The sequence below is a fragment of the Prenolepis imparis genome, unplaced genomic scaffold (genome assembly GCF_030444845.1).
Source record: "Prenolepis imparis isolate NDT839.2.m4 unplaced genomic scaffold, iyPreImpa1.0 SCAF_11, whole genome shotgun sequence".
NCBI classification, from domain to species: domain Eukaryota; kingdom Metazoa; phylum Arthropoda; class Insecta; order Hymenoptera; family Formicidae; genus Prenolepis; species Prenolepis imparis.
In genome coordinates, this window is record NW_028141169.1 from 5,204,024 (window position 1) to 5,228,999 (window position 24,976).

At 34.1% G+C, this 24,976-nt stretch overlaps 3 protein-coding genes across 3 annotated transcripts in view; 1 reads left to right on the top strand and 2 right to left on the bottom strand.

The window, feature by feature from the left end:
* Positions 1 to 59: 59 nt before the first annotated feature.
* Positions 60 to 4,093, bottom strand: Mob3 (MOB kinase activator 3). The gene is made up of 6 exons (XM_083049583.1): positions 3,956 to 4,093; positions 3,555 to 3,840; positions 3,318 to 3,468; positions 2,940 to 3,167; positions 2,729 to 2,844; positions 60 to 2,642 (listed from the first exon to the last, which is right to left on the bottom strand). Exons 2-6 carry the CDS (start codon positions 3,597 to 3,599, stop codon positions 2,475 to 2,477), a joined length of 708 nt encoding a protein of 235 aa, XP_082905709.1. The 5' UTR covers positions 3,600 to 3,840; positions 3,956 to 4,093; the 3' UTR covers positions 60 to 2,474.
* A 318-nt stretch (positions 4,094 to 4,411) lies between these two features.
* Positions 4,412 to 24,976, top strand: part of LOC145943039 (lachesin) — a 340,250-nt gene continuing 319,685 nt past the window's right edge. Inside the window, exon 1 of the mRNA XM_083050246.1 lies at positions 4,412 to 4,898. The gene's annotated coding sequence lies outside the window, so the exon portion shown is untranslated. The remainder of the gene's footprint in view (positions 4,899 to 24,976) is intronic.
* LOC145943037 (UDP-glucosyltransferase 2) lies at positions 4,939 to 23,080 on the bottom strand. Its single transcript, XM_083050239.1, has 8 exons — positions 22,649 to 23,080; positions 20,816 to 20,886; positions 20,620 to 20,718; positions 20,221 to 20,360; positions 18,940 to 19,253; positions 9,599 to 9,818; positions 6,313 to 6,532; positions 4,939 to 5,972 (listed from the first exon to the last, which is right to left on the bottom strand). Exons 1-8 carry the CDS (start codon positions 22,835 to 22,837, stop codon positions 5,687 to 5,689), a joined length of 1,539 nt encoding a protein of 512 aa, XP_082906365.1. The 5' UTR covers positions 22,838 to 23,080; the 3' UTR covers positions 4,939 to 5,686.

Sequence of the window (24,976 nt, forward strand, 5' to 3'; positions counted from 1 at the left end):
ATTTCCTAATATTATACACCAGTTTTTATAAATATTAAACATTAATGTGCGTATTTATAATATATAGCATTCTTTAAATTAATAACAGAATATAAAATAAAACAATATATATATTTCTTTACCTTAAATTTATTTTATTCAAATCTATGTACATTGTAAAATCATCATATATGATAATTCATGTACATTGTAAAGTCAATCATATATGATAAATTATATATATTATATAAAAAGCTGTATTTTAATTCTTATTTCATTTAAAATTCGTATAATTTATATCATGTTTTGTTATTAATATCAAGATAAATGTATAATTAATAAGAGAAAAAATAATTTTGAAGTGCAATTTTTATTTAATCTGCCAAAATGACATATATAAGCAAAATAACTAGTAATGTTTTTTTTTTTACATAATACATACAATTTATGTTGTTATGAATCTTCCAGCAATAAATATAAAAAAATGGAATATTCCAATTAGTTATTTGTACTTTTCTGGACTGTATTTGTGACATGGACAGTACTACAATGTATAATTTTAGGTATATTATTTTAAATATGCTAAAAATAAATTTTAAACCTCGAGTACAGACATAAATTTCAGTACAAGTTTTTAATATATCATATATTTAATTTGCTACTATATATATGTATGTATATACATATATCTCAAGCTCTAAATATAAAACTAAAGGCAGAACAAAAAATATGATTAATATCACTCAAGTATGATTAACAAAATAAACTAGAGTGAAAAGTTTAAATCAAATAAACTAAAATGCTGAAGTCTGAGAGATTACATGTCTGTACTTGAGGATTAAGTCCCAAAATTACAAAATATTTACCTATTTAATATAATGCATAATATAAAAGATACTTAATATTATTTGTTATTAGCACAATAAGTTTTGGCATAAATAATATTTTTCAGAAATGGATCCTTATTATATAGATTCTAGGAAGATATAATGTAAACTTCTCTCTCCTTTCTCTTTCATATTTTATATTAAAATCTTTAGTCTCAAATATTAATTTATGTAAATTTGTATAAATAAACAAAATAACAAATGAAATTAAAATTATAAATTTTAATATAGAAAATAATTTTCAACATATATATAGGAAAATTTATGACAATGCTTGCTTGCCCATAAAATTCTTCGAATATCATATTGCACAAACAAAAATGTTTAAATATTTAATTTTATAATAATAATAATAATAATAAATGAATAATAGAAAACTTAATTTGATTTTTTTATATAGATTGTATATATGTTTTTATATCATCTGTAATATCTCTATGCGAGATTTATATAAGTCAGCAATTAATTAAAATATGTTAATTATTAAATGCATTGTAACTTTTCTATCTCATGATTAAATAAATAATTTCATAAATAATAAAAAGTTACATTAATATATGTAATAAAAAAGACAAAAAATAGAAAATATATTTGCTTATATCTGGTTCAAATAAGATTTAAATAAAATTTATACAAGAATCATCAATTTATATAAAAAACAAAAAATTAATTAATTAAATAACAAATTAATCCTATCCATTAATGTAGATAATTAACTTTTAAAATGCCATTATAATTATCTAACACAGTTTCTTATTTTGATGCAAGAAAAATATTAAACTCTATATATATATATATATATATATATATATATATATATATATATATAAAAGACTAGAAATATAGAAATTCGATGAAATATCCTTTGAAAGTTAAACACTTACATTTCAATAAAGAAATATTTGAATTGCCTTTAAATTACAATGATCTAAATAGTATATATATATATATATATATTAGGTTTAATATTAGTATATCAATTTTGAAAATAATTACACAAAATATAAGAAAAATTTGTAAAATATCACTATTTGCATCTATGTCTATCTTTTTGTTAAACCTTATACGTATATATGTGTACGTATGTATTGTATATATACTTATAAATATATTATATATATTATAGAATAAAATTTTTGTGTAAGATACAAGTACTCTTTTAAAGACTATTCTTTTTTTAATTAAATATTTAAATGATTTTTTCATATGTAGAGATATTATATAAATCTCTGTATATTGCTCATTATTATTATAATTATGTTTTATCTAATTGAGAGTAATATAGATGAATAAAATATGATGTATTGTTAATAGAATAATAATTATAAGTATATAGATCTTGAATTACTCCTGAATTAGATCGTTATTAATGAAAATCATTATTTACTCTTTTTAATAAAACAGATTATGCTTCTAAAATATCTATTTTTTAAAGAATATTTATGAAGTAAATTATTTTCATAAAAATGATATATAATTCAAGAAAAAGATATTAAGCTATGTTCTCTATTTTCATATAATAAACTTATATATATATACTTGGAGATTCTGCTAGTTTACTGTAAATTGTATAATCTTGTTTTTGTTAGACAAATAACTATAAAATAACTATCTATTTTGATTGTTTGATGATACTGTGCTTTGAGTAGGGGAAGCACTATCTTTACAAACTTTGGCAGTCATTTCAGCTAATGGTTCTAACTCTTTAGGATTAATTAAATCAAATTCTGTTACAAAGTAATAAAAATGCTTATAACATGTATTCACATGTGCTTCCTAAAATAATAATGATATACTTAGTCAGAGAGATTTATACATAATGTAGTAAAATATTAAACTTACTTTGGTTGAGAGATACTTACTGCTCCTATTGTTACAATGCGATCAAAATGATGGATATATACATGGACAAAAACTCTAAAGAGACGTGTTAAGATTTTTCTGCATAATGGCACAAATGTTTTAGGAAATGGCACATCTGCAACAAAAAAAAACACATTCTCTTTTATATATTCTAACAAAGTAAATTACTTATTATTAAACAATGCTACAAATAAAGATAGATGTAATAACCTGTTGATACTGGAAAAACTGTTTCATTATTAATTTGAGCTTCAGTCCACTCCATAAGAAGAGTAACATATTGTGGTGCTGGTAATGCTGTTGGCTTTTTATATTTTTCTCCATCTGCCCATAAATATTCAAAACGTGCTCCACCACTCATTGTTGGACATGACGCTGAATCGCAATACTCAGATATAGTACCATATATAAGATTTATTCTATTAAAAAAGTCCACAACTAAAAAAGAAAAACCAAATAATTATTGTCAATCTTTCAATATGTAAATAAGATACATTTTTGAAAATGGAATTGAGACATTTAAGATAATTTTCTATTAAATGTAACATAATAACAAATCTTTACACTATTATTAAATGTTTCATGTACCATGAACAGCAATCCAATCATTTAAATCTTCTCCAGGAGGTAATTTTACAACAGCTCTTAAATTGATGCCAGAATTAAGGGAAGCTTGAGCTTGTTTATATAAAGAATACCGTAACGTCCCATGAGCAAATTTTTTCTTCGGTCTAAATGTCTGCAATTAAATTGTAAAAAATCAATAGTTTAGATTAGCTTATCTTAAAATTTAATTATTTAATCAACAAATATACTGTTTTTTACCTTTCCTTTTTGGAAGAATTCTATAAAGCCGCTTAATGTAGTCATTGTGTATAAAAATTATTGTATTCTCAGTTATATTCTCATAAAAAAATTCAAGAAATCGGCAGATGACACACACACTTGGCAATTATATACAGCGTCGAGTTTTCATAACGTCATATTTGTTTGTATTTTGCAAACAAGGTCAAAAATAAAAATCTTCTTTGCAGATTATCCAAGCACGTAGGCAAAAAAAAGATTATTTATTGCAATTATTTATCCGAGACTCTTCATGTTGTGATCAAAACTGCAATGCATTACACTTGTTTTACAATTAAAGACAATAAATTTATAACAGTGTGTGATATTACAAATTGTGACTAAAAATATAAGAATCATTTATTTGCGTGCTTTTCGGTTACCTGCGCTACACCTGACCAAATTCTGATACATGATAAAGGCTGCTGTACAAAGTTATCTCATATAATAAATGCATATACATATAAGTATTTCGAAAATGAAATAATCAGTATTTCGTTAAAAGACATACTAATATCAATATTACCTATTTAATTAGCTAAAATATTTTATATTATACTGTTATAACTAAATAACATCTAAATCGATGTAAAACAGCCTTTAACATTAGTATAGTATGATGTAGACGAGCGAGAAGGCGCCACACATATGTTGCAAGTGCTTCTGGGTGCTCGATTAACCAATGAGAACGAGAGAAGTAGAGATCACGTTGGTCTGATTGGTCAATCAACGATGAGCCAATCGGGATAAGAGGCGCGAAGGTTCCTTGGCCCCGATTGGTCGAGCGATATACCTGCTAATTCAAAACGCCTATAACTCTAGTCGAAAGAGGAACGAGCCGTTGTTCGGAGTTTCAGAGTACGTCGTCGTCGAAATTAATCGCTTTTCGAATCGGGATGACTCTCGAACCGGCTCTAACATTTTGTACACTTGCTCGGAGCTACAAAATATCCGAATAATCGTGAGATTCAAAGTACGGGCCGCGTATAACGTGAAAATCGTGTCGCGAGTATAACGTACATGTGTATGTGTGCATGTGTGTGCGAGTCGGCGAAGAAAATCGCGCAGCATCCGTCGAAATTAATCGGATTTCGAGTCGGGGTGACTCTCCAATCGGCTCTAACATTTTGTACACTTGCTCAGAGCTACAAAATATCCGAATAATCGTGAGATTCAAAGTACGGGCCGCGTATGAAGTATATATGTGCGTAGTCGTATGTGTGTGTGAGAATCGTCGAAGGAAATCGCAGCTCCAGGAGATCATTAATTCCGGATTTATTGGATTTATCGGACTACAGGCGAGCTTGGGCTGCAGTTTGCGATTGGGTGAGTGGATACATTTTAATATTTTTCATCTATATTTATTGTGTATAAAATTGTACATTTAATTTTCTGTTTTACCATCGTTGGTAACTAAAACTGTAGATAAACAGATATCTGACTTTCTGAATTATTGACACTACATAATAATGTCGGTAAATAATAACATAGAGATACAATAGAGTGCGCGAGTATATGCTAACGCGTAAGCGGCTGTGATATAGAATGCGATGTAGGAAAGAAAGAGAAAACTGCATATAGACCTCTTGTGTCCTTGTCACATGCGCGAATATTAGACAAAGACAGAAGGGGCCCATATGTAGCTTTCTCTTTCTATTGCTATATGGCTTTTTCAGCTCGCTCGCGCACTCTATTTTATATCTTTATGGTAAATAACTATCAATAATTTGTATATTTATTTATTTTATTACTGATCTAAAATGTAGTCGATGATAAAAAAATTTAAAAAAAACTTAAAGTATTAATATATTTATTATTGATTTTTTTATTTAATTTGGATGTGTAAATATATTTTTAATTAGAATTAATATATAATAAATATGAAAAAATTTCCATGAAGTATTTAAGAAATATGTTTCACTTTTAAGAAATTGTTTTAAATGATAAAGATATTATATAACGATAAATATTATAAACGTAATTTAATGCCAGTAAAATATTATCTATATATTCTATTATAAACATTGCATAAAAGTAATTTTATATAATGAAACATCAATTCTTATTGTCTGCATATATAATCAATTTTTGTTAATTATTATTATCGCAAGTTATTAATCAAATTTTCGTTTCAAGTCACTTATCCATCTAACTTTGATGAAAATGCCAATATTTTTTATAATCAATATGTAACTTATATATAATGAAAGAGCGAGACCTCCGCTCAGAAACAGAGATGGTGCATAATAATCTATCCACGACATATCATGTCCATGATACCGCAAATGTCTCGAATTTGAAAATTTTAATACGTGTTCTATATTCCACACTGCTCTCTCCATCGGTTTTATCAATTCGTCTTGCACAATTGCCGACATTGTTTTGATATTGTTCAGATACCTGTAATTAGAATTTTTGCAAAATATAGCGTTTTAAGAATTTAAAAGCATATTTTGATATAACATACTCTTAAAAATTATAACTAATATTAAAAATTATGTTATCGTATAATAGTTAAACAATTTGATAGTTAGCTTACATAAGAAATAATAATTCAACACAGTCGCGCAGATTGTAAGTTATTTTTTAGAACTTTTTATATCTATACGACGCATGCATACAATGCATGCATTCACGGTTTAAGAATAACGATTGAAACATGGCAAAATCCTATGGGGATTAATTTTTGAAGGATTACATTGTCGAGACGATTCTGTGTTAGATCCATTGTCGTACTTACGTTTTATTTTCGACGACCTCTCGGAGCGTTTGTACGATAGAGCTTTCGGCCATGGTGTCTACGTCCAGTGTCAGTCCAATACCGGCGTCTAGAATTTTACGTGCGTTGAAAAGTTGATCCCCGAAAAAGGGAATTGCGACTACCGGTACGGAGTAATGTACCGCCTCTTGTAACGACTGCAATCCGCCTTGCATCACGTATGCCATCACTCTGGGATGCGCTGCATACATGTATATATAACATAAAAGCGGCGTAAGTACATAAAGTATCGTAAAATGATGCTTCACGGATTATTTGCCGCCGAACATTTACGAGCGTGGAAGCGAATTGCGCGCGGGACGGTATAAAAAACGCACGCGACGAAAAAAATATAGTGAGGAAGAAGAAAAAGAGTGACGAGAGGTGAAACAAAGTTTCCCAGCAGTGGTTAATCACGGCCGACCATGAGAGATAGGGCGCGAGATTTCATAAAAATGTCCGCATTGTCGTCTTTATTTTTTTTTTCCGTGTCGCTCTTTATGGCCGATTGATTATGTTCGAGTATCAACGCGCGCCCGGAATTCCGACAAAATTCTGCTCAATGTGCACTTTTTTACACTCACGAATGCCGGAGTGAGATTTTTTTCACATAACTCGATACACTTCCTAATCAGAAAAATATATTTTACCTTTTACTCGCGAAATTTGCGTGCAATAGTTATATAATTATTCACTCTGCTTTCTTTCAATATATGTATACACAAAAATCTCAAAATTTTTTGAAAATAGGAAAAAGTTTTTTAACATGTAATTAAGTTTCTCAAAATTAAATAATAAAATCTTATCATTTATTTAAATTTAAGTAAAAAAATTGTTATTAAAATTAAATTAAAATTTTTTTATAATTATGTAAAATAAAATATCGCAGAAATTCGATATATCGAACGCGGACGCGTGCACCGAAAGATCAAGTCGTTATATGTCGAAAATTCCGATATTCCTATATAATTTTGCGTTCCCATGTAATCATTTTTTTCACTCAACGATACGCACTTTCAACATTAGTATGTTCTTCATGGAGGCAACCATTGCCTGTCTATCAATGTGTATAAAACTTTGTGCACGCTTGTGCATTTGCATCGAGCCCGTTGCGTTACTGCCAACAGGAGTTGTTTGTCAGAATTTCCCGCGAGAATTTCACCGCTGCATGCGTCATGAGTTATCGTTTCGCTTCGTTCCGCTATACGAACCCGTGGCCGTATTTTCCTTGGTCGCGACGGTGTTGCTGGCAATTTTTCTTTTTTTTTTTTTGTTTATTTCAATACTTACCTTTAAGCGGCTTTCACAAAAATAGCGGGTTTTGCCTCCCAAAGGCGCGAAAAGAGTCCTGGTATCGACGTATGCATCGGCCTTTCTTATATTTCACGTTACTTTTCTCTTTGATGTGCCGCGAGAGAGGAAGGCAAACGTTGGTCGAATTCGAACGTCCGAGTAACGCGATCTCGATCGATTGATCGATCCATCGAGCGAGAGAGAAAGAGAAAGAGGGGGAGGGAGAGAGAGACGGCTTTGATGATCATTTCGAAACGCGGCGATACTGTGTTGTTTCTGTCGCTGAGACTTTGTTTGCTTGAAATCCAGCCGCGTGTTTCCCGATCTAAAGAGAAACTTGTTCCGTCCTTCGTCAAACGATACCGAAAATATCGCGACTATAGTCTTGTACACGGAGAGAATTTTCTCTTAGAATTTACCCTGAAAATCATGGTAATCGTGGAACAATATGGTATAAAAAGAATTTTATGGGAATTTCTCTGATTAATATTTATCACAAGAAAAATAATAATATCTATCACAATAAAATATAAAATATGTTTGATTAATTTTACTACACTGCATAGTAAAATTAATCAATATTTTATTGTGATAGATATTATTATTTTTCTTGTGATAAATATTAATCAGAGAAATTCCCATAAAATTCTTTTTATACCATATTGTTCCACGATTACCACGATTTTCAGGGCAAATTCTAAGAAAAAATTCTCTCTGTGTAATTAATGAATTATTTAAAGACGTCAGACTATGAAGAAGATTACATCTAAAGAATATTGCATGTTTTAGTGAAAATGTCTTTAGATGAAAGCATAAATCAAAGATGTAGTTTTGTTGAATGTTTATACGTTACGGTTGATACATTGTCGTCATTGTCATTATATTCTTTTCTTCGTTATGCTGAATTATATTTAATGAATCTACGAAGGACGCGATTTATGAATTCTAGCGATTGTATATGTTAACGAAATAAGAATGTAATCGTTAACGGTCCAAGTATAAGTTTCTCAACTCGTTTGCGGTATAATAGCGAACGAGCAGTCGAGCGCTTTGGCAATATACGAGGCTCTTACGAGATTGTTATCGAACAATTAAGTTGGAATTTTGCATTTCGCTCATGCTAGAAAAGTTCTAGTGAAGTTAGTAAGTGATTATCGATTGCGATTAACGACGATGGCTGAATTGATTAATGATGTTTACTATATATTGATCCGATAACGCGTTTAAATGTATTTAAAAGTAAGAAAAGAATATAGAATAGAATTCACAATTTCTTTTCTTGATTTTAATAATAAATGCTATAATTAATTTGAGAGTTGATTTTTTTGAATTATTAAAGAGAGATATTTCTTAATATTTTGGAACATCAAATTTTTGAATTATGTTATTATTAATTATAATTATTAATTATATTATATTACTAATATTAATTATATTATATATAAATAATTAAAAATATAACAGATCAATATTACTTTCAATTAATTTTTTTCTAAATGTTAATATGAGATCTGATTGTCGAAATGTTAATATGAGATCTGAACGATTACTTAAATATACGTTATTATTATTATTAATTATTTATTAAATAGTATATTAAAAAGTTGCAATAAAACATGTTGATATTTTTTAAATTTTTCTTAAGGAAGAAATAGCTTGTCGAATTCGAACATTTATTATTAAATTTAAGAGTAAATAAATACAAGGATTATAATAGCAGAGAAAGAAAGAGAAAAAAAGAGAGAAAAAGAGAGAAAATAGAGAGAGAGAATTGAAATAAGATTGTGTGAGGTAAATTCTTGCGATCTATCCTTCTCGCGTAATCTTATTGATTTCCTATCTGCATGCACAAAGAAATTCTGAGATAAAATACTCATCGAAACGCTTTGTAAATGCATATTTCGTGGCGGTTGATCCGCTTCTTTCGAAGAGAACGAGGTAAAGAGGTGGTCAGTTTAGCCTTAGGCAGTCTTACCGAGGACCGCTTGCTGGGGCGCCCACTTCACAAATTTGACGTTGGTTGGATGAATGGCCATGTACCCGTCATGTTTCAATAGAACTCTTTGCTTGAGCGAACCCAGGGCGTTGCACAATGCGGTCAAAGGCCCGGCGGGTAGCTGGTGAGTTTGTAGATTCGAACCTAGAGAGAAATAAATAGCACCATCCCGTGCGTTGTCCAGAAATACCCGGATATCCTAGAATCAGAATGAAAATTTCGATGCATCTTAATAACAAGGGTATAGAGAAAGTAGATTAAGAAATATGATAAATACGACAATGAATACAATAGACGCAATATATTTGTTTGATTAAAGTATATATATCGTATCTAATAACAAGCAATAAAAGTATTTTATTGGAAATTTTTTACTATGCTTGAAGTTAATATTTAATAATGGCATGATTTAATTTTTCATTGAGATGAGTTTATTTTTTCTGTTCGGTAGAGAATCTTCAATTTCAAATAAAAAATAAAAAAAGCTTTCAGACAAAGATAGAAGCGTTTATCGTATAATACATGAGGGCATATAGCTTGCTTTTTATTGCTTAATAAATTATGTTTAATGCAAATTCTCGCGAAGATGTTTTAATTGAGATGGATTCAGTTTAGTATGCGAGATTATATAATTGCTGATTTATTTTAAGTTGAACAATATGAGTGCTGCGATGGGTGACAAAACACCGCACGAATCACCGCTTAGTCTATAATATTACAAACTTGTCAATATAATTTCTCGAATAAATTCGCGTCACAATTAGTTCAACTAATCAATTATATAATTAACTTCCACGACAGCGGAGAATAAATTTCACGATAGCGAATATAATTTTGGCTTCACACTACAGCGATTCTGAGCGACTTCTCTTTCTCTAGACGTCTCGACACACACACACAATTCTCAACTTGTTCCCCTTTATAATTCTTCCGTACTAAGGGATCTCTCCCACCCTACCTGTAGTGAGCGCGTGATTCACAGGTGATCGTCGCATGGTATATCGAATGATTGTAATTTCAGCTCTATGTTCCAACATTCCGCCCACCATTAATTGATTAATTAATCCCTTCAAAGTAGGTTACTTCTCAGAGATCGGGAGCTTGCACAATTTGTTTATCGCTCTTTTATAGGTACCACTGGCCGTCTGCAGTGTAACAATTCGTACCTTGTTATCCTTTCCCTTATGTAGTTCGATTATTCTTCCTAACTTCCACCTTAGTGGCGGCGCGTTATTATCTTGTATTAGCACGACATCGTCTATATTTAAATTAATTTGCTCGCGAGTCCACTTTGCTCGGCCCTGCAGGGATGTCAAATATTCTTTGCTCCATCGTTTCCAAAAATCTTGAGCAATTTTTTGAACGATCCGCCAACGATCGAGGCGATTTGTGGGTACCTCTGTTATATCGATATCAGGGAGAGCAGTCAAGGGACCACCAATTAAAAAGTGCCCCGGCGTGAGCGGTTGCGGGTCCGCGGCTGTTGACGGTAATTGACAAATCGGACGTGAATTTAGACACGCCTCGACCTGAGTCAATACGGTACTCAGCTCCTCGAAGGTTAACAAACTCTCGCCTATAACACGTTTCAAGTGGAATTTGCAGGATTTTACGCCTGCCTCCCATAATCCTCCCATGTGAGGAGACGCCGGCGGAATGAACCTCCACTCAATCTTATTCGGTATGCAAAATATCTCATTTAGATTCCGCTCTTCTCTTTCGAGCAAATCATACATCTCTCGAATCTCATTGTGCGCTCCGACGAAATTTGTTGCGTTATCGCTATAAATGCGTTGAGGATAGCCTCGACGTCCGGCAAATCGTCTAAGAGCGGCTATAAAGGATGCCGAACTCAGATCGCTAACAGTCTCGAGGTGGACTGCCTTAGTTGTAAAACAGACGAATAACGAGATGTATGATTTGCTCGTTTTTCTACCTCGACCCCGATTGAGTAGAGTCGTAATCGGTCCGGCAAAGTCGACTCCGGTAACAAAGAATGGTCGATTCGGCGTCACACGGTCCGCGGGCAATTGCCCCATGATTTGTGATGACGTTCTTGGTTTGTTTTTAAAGCAAATTACGCATCTATGTACAATTCTTCTAGCAATGCTCTTTCCCCTTAACGGCCAATAATTCTCTCGAATAGAATATAGCAGTGATTGAGGGCCGATATGTAATAATCGATGGTGTTCTCTTTCGAATAGCAATTGTGTAAATCTGCTATCCGATGGCAGAATGATCGGATGTTTATTTTCAAACGTCAAATTTGAATTTTGAATTCTACCGCCCACCCTAAGGAGTCCCTTTTTGTCAACGAAGGGATTGAGTGCTCGTAGATTGCTGCTACTTCGAAGCCGTTTGCCCGCTCGCAGATTCGCCATTATTTCCGAGAAACTAAATTCCTGCACCGCTGATATTAACACTCGATGCGCGCGGCAAACTTCTGCATTTGATAAATTTCCGACATTTCTCTTGTCGCGATCCGACCTGATGTTGTTCGCGAACCGAATGATCCATGCGACGATTCTTTCAACTCTCGACAGCGACGAGTTGTGATTTAATAATAACTCAATAATATGGTCTTCCTTGATAACACTCGCGAACACTCGCCCATGTGACCTTTGCTCGACTAGAATAGTTTTCTCGTCCTCCTCGGTGAGAGACGGTTGCGAACCGTGCCGCTCGAAACCCCCAAAACGCGACAACCAAATCGGTCCCTCCCACCAGATTTTATTCTGTTTCAAATTGTCCAAGCTAGTGCCTCTCGATACAAGATCCGCCGGGTTCTCGACGCCGTCCACGTGATGCCAATGCATCGATGGTAGGATCGACTGTATCTCGGCTACTCGATTTGAGATGAATGTTTTCTGCTGCGATGGATCGCCGGCGATCCATGCCAGCACTATAGTCGAATCACTCCATGCATGCACTTCATCCAACGCAATCTTGAGCGCTCTCTTTACGTTCTGAATTAATCTGACCAAGACAATAGCGCCGCATAACTCGAGCCTTGGCAGCGTGACTGTCCGGCTCTTGACTGGTGCCACTCGAGACTTAGAGCAGATCAAGGAAGAACTCGAATTATTGTCTTCATCAATTGCTTGCAAGTAAATGCAAGCTCCGTACGCTTTTAATGAGGCGTCACAAAATGCGTGTAGATTGAAGCGCACTGCACTGGAGCATCGAACAATTCTACGCGGGACTCGAATCGCGCCGACTCCCCGTAAATCCTCCATATACGCGTCCCACGCTCGACGGAGACTCTCAGTCAACGGTTCGTCCCACCCGAGATTTGATATCCATGTTGCTTGCATAATGAGCTTAGCTCGAACCACAATAGGACCGATCAATCCAAGCGGGTCAAACAGCCTCGAAATCGTTGACAAAACCTCGCGTTTCGTTGAGACCGAATCGACCATACACTCGACCGAAAACTGAAAGATGTCCATTTTCGGACACCAATTTAGACCTAGCGTCTTTATCGTACTCGCCTCGATCGCCAAAGCAGAAGGTTCCCCTATCTGATCGATCGCTCGCAACCCTTTCATCACTCGCTCGCTGTTCGTCCGCCATTTATGCGCCTTGAATCCACCTTTGTCTAATAATGATTTTAATTGCGCTATCAATTCTATCGCTTCATCCTCGCAATCGACACCCGTGATAATGTCGTCGACGTACAAGTCGCTCAACAACGCTCTCGATGCCTCGCCAAATTCGCTCGATCCCTCATCCGCCAACTGCCGCACGCAACGAATGGCTAAGAAAGGAGCGCACGCCTGACCGTATGTTACGGTGTTCAATTTATATTCAGTTATTGGATCGCTCGGAGAAAATCGCCATAAAATTCTTTGATAATCGCGATCGTTTGGATGTATTAATATTTGTCTATACATTTTTTGAAGATCTGCGGTGACAGCTATGGCCGATAAACGAAAACGCATCACGATATCAATTATATTGTCTTGTAAAGTTGCTCCTACAAACAACGTATCGTTAAGCGAAATACCAGAGGTGGTTCTTGCCGACGCGTCAAATACGACTCGCAACTTCGTAGTTAGGCTTGATTCGCGAATCACGCCGTGATGCGGTAAATATATTGGATTTGATGCGACATCGTTCTCGTCAACCGCAGACATGTGATTCAAATCAATATATTCGCGCATAAATTCACAATATTGTTTACGAAATTCTGAACGTCCTTGGAGTTTGCGTTCTAAATGATTAAATCGTTTCACGGCGATATCTCTCGAACGACCCAACTGATCCTTGTTTTCCCGAAAGGGCAATCGAACTACAAATCGTCCGGACGCGTCTCGACCGGTGGTATTTACAAAATAATTCTCGCAGCATTGTTCTTCCTTTGATAATAGCGTGTTATTGCTTTTGTATTCTTCTAATTCCCAGAATCTCTTGATAGTCTCATCGATAGACAATTGCTGCGTCAACAGACACGTATGGTTGCTTGAAACTTGACGATTGGTCGTTCGATTGATAATTAGGTGCTGCGGTACCGGACCTGCCATTATCCACCCGAACTTTGTCTTTTGCAATGCAAGCAAATCGTCGCCTAGCTCGATCTTACCGTTATCCAGTAACTGAAAAAAGAATTCGCTTCCGATGAGCGCGTCAATATGACCGGGATTAAAGTACAATGGATCTGCCAACTTTAAATTTTTCGGGATTTTAAATTGAAATTCAGATACTTCGACCGTGAATGAAGGCAGTTTCTTTGTGATCTTTGGAACAACCAGACAATAAGAATTTAACTCAAAATTTGACGTACGCGATTTCAGTGAGACCCTGCAACCGTGAGTTATGACGCAACTCATACCATTCAATCCGCTTATATTTTCCCGATTGTTTTCCAATTTTATATTCAAGCGTTTACATGCTGCTGCCGTTATAAAGTTAAGCTCGCTAGCGCTATCCAACAATACCCGCAATGGAGATTCGCCGACATTCGTCTTTACGTTTACGATAGCCGTTGCCATCAAGACGCGCTTACGCTCGCAGTCGATTCGGGTATGATGACTCGATGATTCGATGTCGCCCGTTGTTGCTCCTCTCACGGCGTCCGTCATTGAGCAGAGGGTCGTGCTGGTGGATGCTTCCTCCGGATTCTCTGTCGAACTCCTCGGTGGGTTTGTTGGCGGGTTCCTGGTCGGGCCTCTCAGGTGACACAGCGTGTTGTGCCGCTCGCCGCATTCCTTGCAAGAGCCATACCTGCAAGATCTGGAATAGTGATCTGATCGAAAACAATTTAAACATAATTTTAGTCTTTTTATTTCTTTGATTCTGTCGTCGACAGCCAAACTCAAAAATTTCTTGCAGCTATAGAGAAGGTGATGTCCTTGACACAGATAGCATCTTTTCTCCGGAGTTGTCGTTGCCAGCGTCGCCCTGCCTCGCGACCTCGTATTCGAACCTCGCTGCTTGTTCGAAGCCTCCCTGTCGCCGACCCCGCTCCTCGATCCATTGATACTGCCGTCCGTTGCCGATCGCCGCAACATCTGACTCTGCCGCTGCAGAAACTCCATCATGGTCGTCGTCGTGATGTCCTCTTTGCTTTCGATGTGCTCCTCCCATCGCCTTCTGGTAACGTTGTCCAGATTTTTCTCGATAACGTATATGATTAATTCGCCCCACGAGTCCGTGGGGAGCTTCATTGATTGCAGCACTCGTATATGTTTCTGTATGTGATCGACGAGTTCCTGAATTGCGCTTGCAGATTCTTGTTTGATTCGCGGCAACTCGTCAATTAGGCATTGTATGTGTCGTCTTTTTATCCCTCTTTCGTCGTCATACCTCCTTTTTAATAGATCCCAGGCGATGACGTAATTGTGTTCAGAGATGTCAATCGCCTCGATTATTTTTGCCGCTGAACCGCTCAGAGATCCGACTAAATACTGGTGTTTCTGCACACCAGACAGCTCGCTATCGTGAATCAGCGTTTTGAATGTATCTGCATACCTCTTCCAATCCTCCACATTTCCGTCAAACGTCGGCAGCTTGATTAACGGTAATTTTACTTGAGCTTCTCGTACGGACGCGCTCGACCGCGTGCTCAATCTCTCTAGCAGTTGACCTTGTTGTTCCATGGTCCTAACTAGCGTATCATTGTCATTACGCTCAGTTAATTTCTGCATTAAAATCACCTGCTGCTCCAGAAATTGTTTCATCGTTGCATCATCAGTCCCGCTGCTTGCGCTGCCGCTTGACGGTCCTGCTGGAGATGGTTTGGTTCTTCCTAGTAACTGCAATAAATCTGCCTTTATGCTATAATAACGCTCGTCGAATTCGGCGTCCTCTGCTTCATCCCTTGAATCGGGCTCGTCTTGTAGTATAAAAAGTTGCTGTGATATATTGTGCGCCTTGGTGTGTATTTCCTCTAAGGACTGAAGTCGCGCTGTCAATTCCTCTGGTGTCAAGTTCGCATCTTTCTTGACCTTATTGATGAAATTTTTAATATTAGTCAATTTTCCCTTTAGATGAATCCGTTGTTTGCGAAGAATTTCGATGCTCATTTTGCTTATTGGATTGACTGCACTCGTTAATTATTACTTCACTGCGTTTCTGTATCACCGAAATCTCGGAATGATTGAGGACGATGAACACGACTGTCACGTCGCGATCACGTGAGTAAACACCTGCCGCGATCACTTGAGAAAAGGACACGTCGCGATCCCGTGAACAATCACCTGTTGTGATCACTCGAGAAAATACACGTCGCGATCACGTGAACAATCACACGTCGCGATCACGTGGGCAATCAATGATCAGAAAGACCGATCAAATGTACCACAGCTACAGCTAATTTCAATATTCTAAAATGTTCTCGTGTTAATAATTATATTGTTCAAGTCAATTATAAATTTACTAGTTGTCGTTAAAAATATTGTTTTTCGACCAACGTGTCTCTAACGCACTCAATCGATCGCGGCGATCACCTGCTCCGATACGCGCACTCATCCGGCTCGAAGGACCATTTTGTTTAATGCAAATTCTCGCGAAGATGTTTTAATTGAGATGGATTCAGTTTAGTATGCGAGATTATATAATTGCTGATTTATTTTAAGTTGAACAATATGAGTGCTGCGATGGGTGACAAAACACCGCACGAATCACCGCTTAGTCTATAATATTACAAACTTGTCAATATAATTTCTCGAATAAATTCGCGTCACAATTAGTTCAACTAATCAATTATATAATTAACTTCCACGACAGCGGAGAATAAATTTCACGATAGCGAATATAATTTTGGCTTCACACTACAGCGATTCTGAGCGACTTCTCTTTCTCTAGACGTCTCGACACACACACACAATTCTCAACTTGTTCCCCTTTATAATTCTTCCGTACTAAGGGATCTCTCCCACCCTACCTGTAGTGAGCGCGTGATTCACAGGTGATCGTCGCATGGTATATCGAATGATTGTAATTTCAGCTCTATGTTCCAACAAATTATATCTACATTTCGTCGCGATTAGAATAACTGAATGTCATTTTGTCATATAATAGCAATTATTATTTTATAAAGTGTACTTATTCACAATTATTTTTCGTATTTGCAAAGTACTGGTACCAACAGCTACGATGCTAGGACGCAAATGGAACCGATTGTGCTATTAATGCGACTGATATTACTGATAATACAACTTCCTTTGTTAATTGCGAAACCCGTGCCGGCTTTTCTGACAAACATGGCGATGGTAATTTCATATATGCACAGTGTGTAGCCGAAGGCTTTGTCCTATTAATTACAACTGTTCATGGATTTCGATACGTTTTGGTATATCTGTAAAGACGAGCACACATACATTGCTGCGGTCACGTTTCGCATCTCGACATCGTTCGGGAATCACGTGGTAACTGCAGTTATCTTATGTCTTCTCGCGCGCAATGTGATAATCTCAGATAACTTTAATTGCATCGGGATTAAAAGGCGGCTATTAACATTTCTACCTCATCATATATTTTTTGATAAATTCAAGATAAAATTATTAATGTGTATATGGCTAACGTTTTAATCAAACTTCAGTTCAGTTTTAAATTAATAAAAGAAATGCATTTTCATGCATTTTGAATGCGATTGAGAATAGTTTATATATATATTTAGTCCGTCATGGCTCGAATTTCTTGCATGGAATTAAATAGCTCTTGTAAATAAATATTTTTAACGGCATGTTACTAGATTGATATATTGGAGCATACAAACAGTTACTGTAATATTATATAGAAACGGTTATTTTTTTCTATGTGAAGGATCTTTAACGAAATATTCTTTCGATAATATTTTTCTTCCCAGCTCTTGGGAGACTTACAACGGTTTGTGGTAAATAGCAATGACGTTTACTTTTACGTCGCTGCGTTGAGTCGTTGGTAAACTTTCTCCAACTGACTATTACTTGGTCACCTGTGAGAATAGTATATATATTCCCGGGAGAAATTATTCTCGTACGATACATCTATTTCGTCTTTCCGAGACGTCTTTCCGAGAGTATTTAGAGCTACGAGAAACGAAGATTTAATCGATGTAAAAGTATTAATTATCAGGTAGAAGATAAATTTTGAAATGTCGGTGCACTTAACTCCATAAGTTTCTTGGTTCTATTTTATTATCTATTTTTGCCCTGTAAACCCGCGCGATTAAAAGTGATTTGAAATGAGAAATAACGATATAGAAGATAATTGTTAATATTAGTTGTGTCTACAATTTCTCATTTGAAATATAAGCTGTCTCAATATCAAATATCGTTTTAATAACATTTTCTATAGCCAACTTGAATCACTTTTTCTTTAGCGAAAATGTTGAGGAAAAAAAAAAAAAGATTTTTTTGCAAGTTTTCCATTTTTCCGTTATATATCTTTGTAACTTTCACTCGAATTAAAATTTTTCAAATTAATGTAATGTATTTTAAATAATAATTAAAATAAACTCCGTCTGACATTAATTGAAAAATATTATATAATTTTTTTTGATATTCTTAATTTCACAAGGCTTAGTTTGCGAAGTTTCTCTTTTTCAATTGCTTAAAATTTGAAAGTTACTGACTCTAAGGAAAAACTGTTCAAATTAGCCAGAGAAGCTGCTATTAAAGGGACATTCGGCGATTTTGGACACCTATATTGAAAGATGAGATTACGTTATATTGATATAAATGTAACTTTGCGTCACAATGTGTAATTAAATTTTGTTTAGTAATTCTAGCTTTATTACTTTTTTGATATTATGATTCCCTAAAATCTTTTCTCTGATATAATTTAATATTTACGCGATATAATAATAATAATATTTTTATAATAAAGTATATCTTTACCTCGGGTAAGGGCTCGGATTTTTCCGAAATTTGCAAACTATGAACTTCTATGACATGTGGCAGTAATGGTTTCGGATAACCGAACACGTGATTGTTACCCAGGATTACCAAACTGAAGTTTTTATCGATATCATAAACGGATACACCGGGCGTCCATTCGTTAGCGATGCGTTGAGCCCTTGGTAGGTGCCAGTATCGGTAATATAATCTTGTCCACGTTGTATAAAGGATATTTTGTATACGCTCAATGATTGCCATTTTGTCCGTGAACGGATATGCCATGTCTGGATTCAAGTTAGGATCGTCCGGATTTCCTGCAAAGCAGAGTGGCATTTTTTAAAAATAAAACTACATAAAATTTAAAAAACGTATCGTACAAGAAAATATTTCTGTTACAATAATATATATATGTAGGATATGAATCACATATATAAAAGTAGAAGACGTTAAACTCTATTTATATATAAAAAATATATTTAATTACGAAATGTAAAAATTTTAAATATATTGAATTTTTTAGACACACGCACACATGATTTATATACATATTACTACAATAAAAATATTTTATTGTACATACGCGTTTCTTAAATTCTATATGTAGTTTTATGATATTTTTAAATTTGCTCATATGCTACTTTTTTATTACTTTTGTCCGGATGAATAAAAATTATAACACGATAAATCTTTTTGCAAATTAAGAGAAAGAAGTTCGATGTATTATATGCTCATCTTTTTTTTTTTGGAAACACCATTCGTTGATTCGGTAGAATTAACAAAGAATGTTACTATTTTGATACGCGCGGAGCACACTCTCCTAAAACTCGCTCGACTTTAATTGAAATATTTCATTAACAGCTGTGGCGATCTATTTCACGGTCTATTACATTCATCCGGAAGAGTACTTTCGGGTATCTTCAATTACGTCGAGGTAAAGAAATCGAATGACGGCGAGCTGGCGCGTCGCGTCGTCCCTTGCCACCTTTTCTCCATCGTTCCTCGAGTCGGATCGGTACAAGTTAAAGCACTACCGAGTAATCTATCCTTTTTCACGAAGACCTGGTCTCCGATTGCTCACACTTTCTGCTTTACCAACGATTTACGTCAATTTCCGTGCGCGGTAACGACGTTTGTCGACAGTGCTATTCTATAGGGATGCGAACTCAGTAAAAAAAAAAAAAAAAAGAAAAATTGTGTCGATCCTTAAGCGACTTTTGCAAATAATAAAATTTCTGGGCCGATAAAATTGTGTGATTTCCTCGTCTTGCACGGCATGCTTACCTACGGAATCCATTACGTAAGGCAAGTTGCCTACGCTCAAAAATCCCATCAGCACCGGGAAATTGTAGTGCTTTACGAGGGCGTAATAACACTGGAACCATAATTGTTCTATAATGATCGCGTCGAATGTCTTATTGCCCCTGCAAGCAAACGCGAGTTAGATTTGTTTTAGCAAAAAAAGTCTGTAAGATTATTAAAGCCATCATGATTTTCGTTGAATGATAAAGACGCTTTGATAATTTACATCGCGGAGTTTTATATAACTTGCGGCTAATGCTTTGATCTGTTTAAAAAGTTCGTATAATCTACGAATATTTTTACGCACAATTATAACTTAATAGAAAAAGAGAGATTGCTACAGTTTACGAATATATTATAGCTAAATGATATCTGTATTACGCTATAAGCTTGTCCACGGCGGGACTGAATAATTGTTCTCTGCATATTTCGTTTGCTTCCCACATATTTTTATGAAGTAACGTATAGGCACCCATATGTCTGTTAAAGATAAAATTCGAGATTATTAATTTGCTAAATTTGAAAGAATCTATATATTGATTTGCATAAAATATAAATATGATATGTTCGTATATACCTTAATCCTGTGCAATCCTTCTTCTGATAGGAAAATGATAAGTCAACGTTCTCATAATTCGATGGAGGATTCTAGAAAATGAAAAAAAGAAAAAGAAAAAGTATAGATTTCATTTCATAATGAGAATATATATTTATAATATTAACATAAATTACTAATAGTGCATTTTTACACATCAATTTTTCGTATTAAAGTAACATAAATAAAAGTAATGTTTCGTATAAAAGTAACATAAATATAATAGAATCAAATAAAGTAATATTATTTTTAAATTTTACAAAAGACAAGTCAATAAAAAAAATTTTTAAATTGTCAATAAAAAAAGTTTTAAAATTAAACCAGTAATTGTGTTGCGAATTTAGGGGGGAAAGCAATTAAGTATGGCGATAGTCTGTGTGCAAGGTAATTATGCTTTCGTTAGTTAGGTTTTATCCAGTTTACGTGAACAATTTAATCTCTAATTTTGCCGCGAAAGAAACAGGACCATCAAACCGTGAGAAGACACATTCAGCAAAGAGAAATGTTAGTAGAAGTAAATTGAAGCTAAACGAAGTTTGCGTAACTTTGAACTCGAGTTTAGAAAGAGAGAGAAAGAGAGGCAGAAAAGGGGAAGAGAGCGAAGGAAAGAGTACACGAGACGGTAGATAGGGAAAACGAGTGAAACGTCAGAGGAACGATCCGAGAGGACTTGAGAGAAGGATGTCAGTGTCAGAAAAAATGCGAGTAAAGAAAGTGTAATAATGAAACAAAAAGAAATATGAAATAAGAGAAATAAAATATATATCTCTCTGTCAATATTCTTTATTGATATTTTTTTATTATTGTAAATTTAAAATTTATTTGAATAATGATTTATGCCCGAGAGCGAAAAATGAATAAAACATATTGTTTACGGATTCAAGCGTGGTAGTTTTAGTTTGATTATGTCTAAACGGACCAGAGAAATATCCAAAATGTTGTTAAAGCCACAAAGTTTATCGAGACTCGAAAGTAACCGTGAACTTTCAAGAACGATGTAACGTCTTGAATTCGCAACGAACACAATACGACTTTATGGGTGGTTATTCTTTTTCATAAGCGACGATAGGCAAGCCTTAAATCGCAACGATAATCGGGAGGAGGGAAAAAGGAAGCTGATAAAGATTTCTTGTGACAGTAAATTTCTCGAACGTAATAAACGCCAACATTTTCTTAAGTCGTATATCATCTTGAATAATATAATAAGTCAAAATTATACTGAAGCATTTCGAAAAAATGAAACTTTAGCGTTTACTATATTCGAGACTTTTTAAAACTTGATATAATTTTTATTTAAAGTTATTTGTGTAATATACATATACATATTATTTTACTTTTATTAAAAGATAGTTATCTTTATTAAAAGATATCTAATAATAATCTACACAGAGAGAATTTTCTCTTAGAATTTACCCTGAAAATCATGATAATTGTGGGACAATATGGTATAGAAAGAATTTTATGAGAATTTCTCTGATTAATATTTATCACAATAAAAATAATAATATCTATTACAATAAAATATAAAATATGTTTGATTAATTTTACTAGTTTAGTACAGTTTAGTTAGTGCACACACAGTTTAGTAAAATTAATCAAACATATTTTATATAATAGATATTATTATTTTTATTGTGATCAATATTAATCAAAGAAATTCTCATAAAATTCTTTCCATACCATATTGTCCCACAATTACCATGATTTTCAGGGTAAATTCTATAAGAGAAAATTCTCTCATTGTCAGTGCGTTAGTCTAAATAGACAACAAGCAAAACGTTAGTAAAAAATATAAGGAAACAAAAATCTATATACCTTTAAAGGAATTGTTGATACTACGGTAACCCTGTGGCCACGAGCCGCCAATGCTTTCATCAATGCTTGAAAGGGTTGTTGGTGGCTGTAACTCGCGCTAGGACAAATGCCTAGAATATTGTATCCGTGGGTATACTGGAAGGCGTGGAATAGCAAAACTGATAGCAATACGAGCGTCACGACGTGCATCTTGAGCACAGAACACTTTCGTTCGTGGATGCGAAACGGCCGTTCAATCTTTTAGAGAAGAATCGAGGCTACCGGTCTCTCGAAAGAATTTTTAAAAAGAACCCGAGCGACGGAAAAAAGACGAGGGCGATACGTATGAAAAATTCAATACATGTTCCACGATCAGTTTGCTTGGGCCGGCGGTAAATAAGTGAACGAGTTGTCCATTGGTCGGATGCTTCTCACTCAGCTTTACGAGAGAAATAATTCAGGCCTCGTGTGGACGACGCGCGCGCGCGGATCTTATTTTTATATTTCGTCGAGAATACAAAGACGACATTCACACATGAGCGATGCGTTTCGACGAATCCATTTTAGTTATCTTTTAATGAAGGTCGAAATAATCGAATATAATTATAACTTTATCAACATTTAGTACCAGGAGTTGACTGCGATATGTCATTAGAAAATGATAAAACAGGAAATAAGAATATATGAAATCTTATAGAGAAACATGTGATCAACAAGTGTCATAGATTAATCAAACTCGATAATGAAATTTATAGACATAATTTAAAAAAATCTTATTTAATTACAGCACAAATTTGATTACATCGTATAAATTATACATATATAGGAATGCGCTTTCCTTAGACACTCGTTATTTGGGCTTTTCAGAGGGACTGTCCGCGTATTTAATTACGAGTATAATTTTAATGCCCGAAATGCAGGACTGATGTCTGTCGGCGCCCTAGTCACATTTTACAAGTGCCGCGATATCTGAGATGGGACCGTGTCGATTTCTTTCAGCGAGTTGTCGATGTAGGAAAGAAAATATATAGTTTATTGAATGTTGATGCCACATGTCTCGCATGGGTATATATAAGATAAGAAATCCGAGACGACAGATCTCTACAAAATCCTAACTTTTTTTATTTGTGTTTCTGCATATATTAACTGTATTTTTTAATAAAATTTAATACGAGATAGAAATTCATTTTTATCTTGATATCTCCGCGAGATTAACATGGATACGCGCAACTGTGCGATGTTACATTGTATTAATGTTTCATATTTACGCTTTTATTTATTTTAAATATAAATTTTCAAATATTACATGCAAGACGGGAAGAGATAATAGGCGAAAAAATATAAATGTACAGAAAAATGGTTGGGTGAAGACAAATCACTCACTGACGCACCATTACCTTCGACATATGACTCGCCTTTTCTCTTCTCGTTATAAAGAGGAGAGATCCTCGGTTAAGCGTAAAGGTAATGCTGTTGATGGAAGCGAAGAAATATCTGGGCCTCATTTCTTAAAACGAGATTCTCGTTTCTACACTGAGAGAATTTTCTCTTAGAATTTACCTGAAAATCATAATCATATAGGACAATACGGTATAAAAAAAATTTTATGAGAATTTATTTGATTAATATTTATCACAATAAAAATAGTAATATCTATATCTATCACAATAAAATATAAAACATGTTTGATTAATTTTACTAAACTGCATAGTAAAATTAATCAAACATATTTTATATTTTATTGTGATAGATATTATTATTTTTATTGTGATAAATATTAATCAAATAAATTCTCATAAAATTTTTTTTATACCATATTGTCCTACGATTATCATGATTTTCAGGGTAAATTCTAAGAGAAAATTCTCTCTGTGTAGAAAGAAATATTTATGTTCTCTCATAGAATTACACAAATTTAATTAATATTTTTTTTATCATACTATTTCTATCAATCTATAAAACTTTTTACTATAATGTGTCGTACTACGTGTCAGTTATATTTATTTATAGAAAAAATTGAAAAATATTTAAAAAACATTATTACGCAGCGTCTCACTTTGTCCTATTGCATTTTCCATATCAGTAATTATCAGGATTTAAAAAATTTATAGTTTTACATGAGTTCTGCTTTCTAAAAGCAAAAAAAAAAAATTAATTAAGTTAAAATAAAGACAACCGGATATTTATAGATATTGAGATGAGACCAGTTAATTTTCGAGAATTATATTTATTCTAAAGCTATATCTTTCCGAACGAATCTCCTTCGAGTTTTAATTAATTATTAATATTAAGTCATGTATAGTTATCGCGCGCTATTAGAATGAAGTTGGCGCTGTTTGTAGAATAGCG

Bases quoted from the DNA above. Each gene is read 5' to 3' on its own strand.
- Mob3 (XM_083049583.1), bottom strand. From the start codon at position 3,599: ATGACTACATTAAGCGGCTTTATAGAATTCTTCCAAAAAGGAAAG. The intron at 3,469-3,554 runs GTAAAAAACAGT...ATTTAATTGCAG, and splicing joins AATTCTTCCAAAAAGGAAAG to ACATTTAGACCGAAGAAAAA. The intron at 2,845-2,939 runs GTTATTACATCT...TTTTTGTTGCAG, and splicing joins AGTTTTTCCAGTATCAACAG to ATGTGCCATTTCCTAAAACA.
- LOC145943037 (XM_083050239.1), bottom strand. From the start codon at position 22,837: ATGCACGTCGTGACGCTCGTATTGCTATCAGTTTTGCTATTCCACGCC. The intron at 20,719-20,815 runs GTATATACGAAC...TATCTTTAACAG, and splicing joins AAGGATTGCACAGGATTAAG to ACATATGGGTGCCTATACGT. The intron at 20,361-20,619 runs GTAATACAGATA...GTTTGCTTGCAG, and splicing joins GCCGTGGACAAGCTTATAGC to GGGCAATAAGACATTCGACG.